Source organism: Sparus aurata, chromosome 23 (genome assembly GCF_900880675.1).
Source record: "Sparus aurata chromosome 23, fSpaAur1.1, whole genome shotgun sequence".
Lineage (NCBI taxonomy): Eukaryota > Metazoa > Chordata > Actinopteri > Spariformes > Sparidae > Sparus > Sparus aurata.
In genome coordinates this window covers 11,417,711-11,423,870 of record NC_044209.1, presented here as the reverse complement: position 1 = coordinate 11,423,870, position 6,160 = coordinate 11,417,711, and the positions used below count along the sequence as shown (strand labels likewise).

At 41.3% G+C, this 6,160-nt stretch overlaps 1 protein-coding gene across 1 annotated transcript; it reads left to right on the top strand.

Moving 5' to 3' along the window:
* The first annotated feature begins 3,403 nt into the window (after window positions 1-3,403).
* LOC115574902 (ras-related protein Rap-2a-like) lies at window positions 3,404-5,034 on the top strand. Its single transcript, XM_030406560.1, has one exon. The coding sequence runs from the start codon at window positions 3,585-3,587 to the stop codon at window positions 4,209-4,211; it is 627 nt and encodes a 208-aa protein (XP_030262420.1). The 5' UTR covers window positions 3,404-3,584; the 3' UTR covers window positions 4,212-5,034.
* The last annotated feature ends 1,126 nt before the right edge of the window (window positions 5,035-6,160 follow it).

Genomic DNA, 6,160 nt, shown 5'->3' with positions numbered 1-6,160 from the left:
GGACCAAAATGGTGGACTATCAGTTTGACATTACTATCTCCATGGTGCTTTCCTTGCAAGGCAGTTGGATTTGGAGAGATCACACTGATATGTGCGGTTGTGACTCCATCTTGCCAACTTTCAAGCTATACATTGTGGCCGAATTACAGTGGTGTAGACCGGTGAGTCTTTATGAAGAACAACCACAGGTGTACAACTGTTTGTTTTAAGCAACAATGATGCCTCTTAAAGAAGTTGGCATGGATGCTACAATAGCATCATTTTATAGGACTTGAGAGTATTTCTTCATTGAAAGAATGGTAAACTTTTCTTTTTTGTGTGCTCCTGTCCTGCCCATCTTCATCAAGAGTTTGATTTACACTGTCGAAACGCTTTCCTACTGTTGGTCTTGTTGAGGTTAGCTGATTATAGACGGTGAAAGACGGATGGTTCATCCAATCTCCGGCCAAGTTTTCCAAACAGTTTCCAAGAATGATGACCCCAGTGGAATAGGTTTAGGGTTGGACCACCTTGTGTGTCAGGTTGGGTCAATGGGTCATAGTTAAATAATTTAACAACAAATCAATACAAAAAATGTGAACACGGTCTGATTAAAAATGACTGAGGGCGAGCTGAACGTGGCTAAAAATAGTTGTGCGGTCACCAGGCTGTTATTTTTTTTACCTTTCCACATTTAGTTTTCATTAAATTTAAAGCTGCTCTAATCCACATTTCATGTCAACGATGGCTCATACGACAATGTGCGAAGTGAAAGGAGGCGCTAACAGTGAAAGTCCACAGATAATAATCATCCAGTCACAGGGTCCCTCAGCGATTTAGTGTTTTTCGGCTAATTATTTAGTTTTTAGTGCCCAATTTTCAATCTTGTTTTGTTTTTTGAAAAAAAAAAAAAAAAAAATGTATTCATCCCTCCATTCATTCATCCAAAATTTCCTTTTTTTGTTTTTGCTCTTTTAATCTGTTTTATATACTCTGGTGGATTATCCTGACCCGAAACGGTACCAAAAAGAATGAATGGTTTGACAGAAATGAAACACGTAGGCTCCGATGCTGGGCACTGTCTTGCTCCTGTGTTTAATGATGTGAAGGACCTGAAAGATGGAACTGAATTGCTTGGGGGCCTTGGGCCGTAGTTACAGACCCGTTTTGTCTCCACAGAGGGAAGGAAGCAGCGGTCAGAAGGTTCCGGAAAATGAATATCCCATAGTCCCCCGCTGAGAGAAAAACAGCGCACAACAGTAACGTCAGGAGGTGCACTTAAATCGTGATCGAAGAAGACATTTATTTTCAAATGAAACAGGCCTGCTGCATTACTGCAAAAGAACAAGGTTTGTGTTCGGGGCAGAAAACCAGATTTACACAATTATAACAGAATTACAAACAGGTCTGCCCTCCCGTAATCAGTTTAAATATATGATCTCGACACTGACATGGTCAAATCTCGCTGCACAGGCAAAGAGAAACGCAGGTGCAGAAAATCTTCAAATACTGTGCCTCGGGTATACGAACAGCTTCAGAGAAAGCTACTGTAAAATATTGATATTACTCTAATTCACATGCCCAGGGACTTCGGCTCATTTTAATTTGTCTAATTAGCTCATACACACCGTACAAGCCATTAGCCAGTCTCCAGTGTGGACTAACTAATGAATGGTAGCACTGTAAAAAGCTGCACATTTCTTCTCATATATCCATTTCAGCTCAGGTAATTGATTCGGCGGTATCATAGCAACAAGTGACCGTCTGGGCCGAGAACATGTGAGAGATCCGAGTATGATAATGAATACTGTCATGTATTATTTTTTTTATACTTTCCCCCGAATTGAATGCAGGCCACAAAGCCTCCCACACAGCTGACATCCGAATCCGAAAGACGATGATATTGAGAGCGCTCTTTTGTGGAGGTCGAGGCACTGTGTTAAAAGAAAAAAACTGTTGCGTTAAACATGTTCGAAAACCGAAGGGAACACGCGGCCCTGCCTCCTCAGCCTCTGACATGTGAGTCTCAGACAATGTAACACGTCCCTTTGTGATCTTTTATCATGAGGGATATCATTATGCAAGAAATTTCCATTTGAACGACATCCACTTCTTAAAGCATGTTGCAAGTCGCATATTTGCACGTGAATTCAAATGACAAATGTATCAAATAAAAGCATTTACAATCCTGTGTTAAAGATATAATGTGTAACATTTCTGCATTCAAGTGTCTCTAAACATATCGATCGCTGGTATAACAATAGTCTTAACAGGGATCAAATGACCTCTTATTTTGGGTATCAATAGCAAATTCATTAGTGTAATGAATCTAAAATGTATCTTAATTGAAATCCAAACTGCTGTATGATATCTTTAGACGTGGTCAAGTCATTTTTTTCAGAGCTGAAGCTTTCTATCATATCCCCAGATCTTCATCAGCAGACAGATGAAGATCATCAGAGCGTCTGCTAATTAAACCTAGAGCTTTGTCACCTGCTTTCCTCAAGCTCAAGACCATGAATTTCCTTCATTTTAAGGTAATATTCACTTCATTTATGTGGAATGTTGGAAAATAATGTAGAATTTTGTATTTTCAATAGAGACAAAGGAACTATTGGTTATATGTTAGACTGTTTAGTCAGAAATATTTCAACACTTTTGATTGTAAGGGGGATTTTTTTATATAACGATTTTGTTTGTTTTCCTCTGTTGAATTATTCTGACCTTAACTAAAGCTTGATGGAGAAATATGTAATAATTGGCTAGTTAGTTAGCTAGTTAGCTCAGTTAGCTGTGCATCTAGCGGATGCATAGATCATTTTAGCTCATTTTTCAAAATTTTCAACTGAAATTCTTACACATTGCACCTTTAAATGACACTGAAATAATTCTAACATGCAATTCAGATCAGCTTTTTCAGATTCAGCTTTTTGTTTCAGTTGCAGTCAGGAGAGATCAGGGTTACCTGTAGATTTGGCATTAAAAAAGCATGACAGTGTAACACTTGTGGCTTTTCCTATGCCTTCGCTGTAGATGCTCTAATGATCTGAAAATCAATACCTCTGCACATGTTGAAAATTCTGCACATTTAATCAGCTGCTGTAACTCTCGACGGTAATTAACAGGCACTCACATCATCAATAAGAGAGTGTGAGATGAAGGATTCTTCGGGAATTGATTGATCACGCAGAACACATACAGCGAGATATTATCGAGTGTTCTTCCCTGGATGGACATGTTTTTTGTTCGCACAAAAGAATTTTAAGTAAAGTCTCTTCTATCACCTTTGTTTTGTTTGTTCTTTTGCTCTCCTCCATGTGCACGAGTGTCTGTGATTGGCTTCAGAGAGAGGGAGACACTGCTCGCTCCCTATTGGCTGGGTGCAGAAGGGGGCAGGTGCTGTGTGTGAACATAAATAGAGAGTGCAGCCTGAGAGCAACATTCATCTGCCATCATCCTCTCTGACACAACAGCATCCACCAGCTCCATCCCTGACATCAGAGCCAGTTATCAGACAAGAGAAAGAAGAGGAGGAGAAAGACAACGCAAAGAAGGGAGATTCTTCTGTGCAGTGTTCAGGAGAAAAAGAGCAGCAGGAACTCATCATGTCTTTTGAAGTGAAGGAGAAGACAGACGTGCGTCTGGTGTTTTTGGGAGCAGCTGGAGTGGGGAAGACGGCCCTCATCCAACGTTTCCTCAAAGACACTTTTGAGCCCAAGCACCGGCGCACTGTGGAGGAGCTCCACAGGAAGGAGTACGAGGTGGGGGGCGTCAAAGTCACCATCAGCATCATGGACACCAGCGGCAGCTACTCCTTCCCCGCCATGCGGAAGCTCTCCATCCAGAACAGCGACGCCTTCGCCCTGGTCTACGCCGTGGATGACCCCGAGTCCCTGGAGGCGGTGAAGAGTCTGCGGGAGGAGATCCTGGAGGTCAAAGAGGACAAGTACACACCCATCGTGGTAATAGGCAACAAGATAGACCGCCACAATGAGCGGCAGGTGTCAAGCAAGGACGTGCTGTCCACGGTGGAGCTGGACTGGAACCACAGCTTCCTGGAGTCCTCGGCCAAAGACAACGTCAACGTGCTGGAGGCTTTCAGGGAGCTGCTCCAGCAGGCCAACCTGCCCAGTTGGCTCAGTCCAGCGCTGAGCCGGAGACGGGAAACCTTCCCCAAGGAGAGCAGCAAACGTCCTCCTATGAACAAAACCAACAGCTGCCTCATCTCATAATGATGCGGGACCAACACCAAAAGACACTGAGAGAAAAAAAACTGACCTTGTCACTGACTTTGTCAGCGGGGAGAGACAACCAACAGACATTGTAATGTGTAAAAACTTGAACGAGACACTGAGGCAGACATTGAAGTTTCCTTGTCAGGCGTGAAAGCATGGCATAGAACCCCACAGCAGTACAGGAAGCACAGAGGTGCTGCAATGATGAAATCAGATCCAAACTTAAAGACTCAAAGAATGCAGTCGGACAACAGCCTGAATGGCGCCAAACAAGAAACTGCACGAACACTCACTTAAGACAAAGAAACGATGCAACAAATCGTGACAGTGCAGACGCCATGACCTCGGCTCCTACCCAAATGCATATGTGATGTTTTGCTTATGTTTTGTTTTTGTGTCGCTGGTGTTGAAAAAAGTGCAATAACTGTGAAGTGATGCAAAAGTCTGTTTACATAAAGTTGTTTTTATGAATCGAGTGTACAACAGAAGAAGAAGTGAACCAAGAAATGATGTATATACAGTTAAATATCATCATCACATCAAATCTGTGAACTCTTTTGCAGCCTGTCCTGCGCCGAACTGCCAAACACTGCTCCACAAACCTCATGTAAACCGTGATTTCACATATATTTGCTGTGTTGTTGTTTCTGTTTTTTTATCTTTTTCTTTCTTTGTTTGACTGATAGATTTTTTTTTTTTTTGTGAGGGGGTTTGCCCTAACTTGACCAACGTGTCTGTACATGTGCGCACCACACCTTTGAGAATTGAAATTTTGTATTTTCTTTCCACCGTAACAATTAAAAAGATGTTTGATGAGTTATTTGGTCTTGTCCAGTGCTTATTTAAGATACATAAAACAGCTTTTTTCCCCTGGACCCCCAGTCATACTCCACTTTACATAACAATCAGTAGGATTTTGCAGATTTCCTTCGTCGCTTCTGCTGATTACACTTTTCATGACGTGGCAGGGCAGATGGAAAGCAAGCGCGTGTGAGGAATGGTATATACTGTAGATCATGCTAATAATGACGTCCCACTGAATTACAATGAAGGTGAAACAAAGCTTGCATGTTCTGACAGAGGAAAACACATTCTAAAGTCTCTCAATGTCTCTAAAAGCCTCAATTACACATGAACATAATACTGTACACAATGCAAAGCTCTTTAAATTGCAAACACTTCTGTCAGAGCACGTTGATTTAAATGTTTTAAAAATGCACAATGTAGTTTTGGGGGAAGAGACTGTGTTTGTTTTCATGACTGAATAAACTGAATAAACAAACTGAGCATCAAGTTTGTTTTACTTTTTCTATATGAGGCGGACCCTGCCACCTTTCAAGCTTCAAACAGTCTTCTGGGGACCTTTGATTCCTCCGAGAACAGCTTGTTTATTCACCTATGGAAAAGAAAGATATTTCTGAGTTTGTATTATTACCTCATTAGTATTGTAAATATTAAAATTCTGAGTTTGAATCACTTAAGATGACTGGGATTCCACTCCATGCTGAATTGTGTTGAAAAATAGTCCAACGAACAAAAGACTGCTGCATCACTTGGCAGGCCTGTCTGTATTTAAGTGACAGTTGTTCATGTACGTGCAGAAAAACTCCCTCTTAATTAAAATAAAGACAGTTATGGACTTATTTGAGTTGCTCTAACACACAAAATCTAATCCAAAGTGCTCTCTGTTTTGTCTCATACTGCCCTCTTCTGGTCATTATGCACCTTATTTTCTTTCTGTAGGTAAGTGAAAGATTTGATTTTTTTCAGCTCCATGTCAGGATATCCTCAAGGGTAAGATTAAAAGGGAAAGACACGTTCAACTCTGAACAATCGTTTTGGAAAATAAACGATTCGATTGTGAAAACATGAAGACTGGTCACATGGATCAGATTATTTGTTCTGGACACTAAGAGCCCGTCACACAGCGAGCACAATCTCCTGAC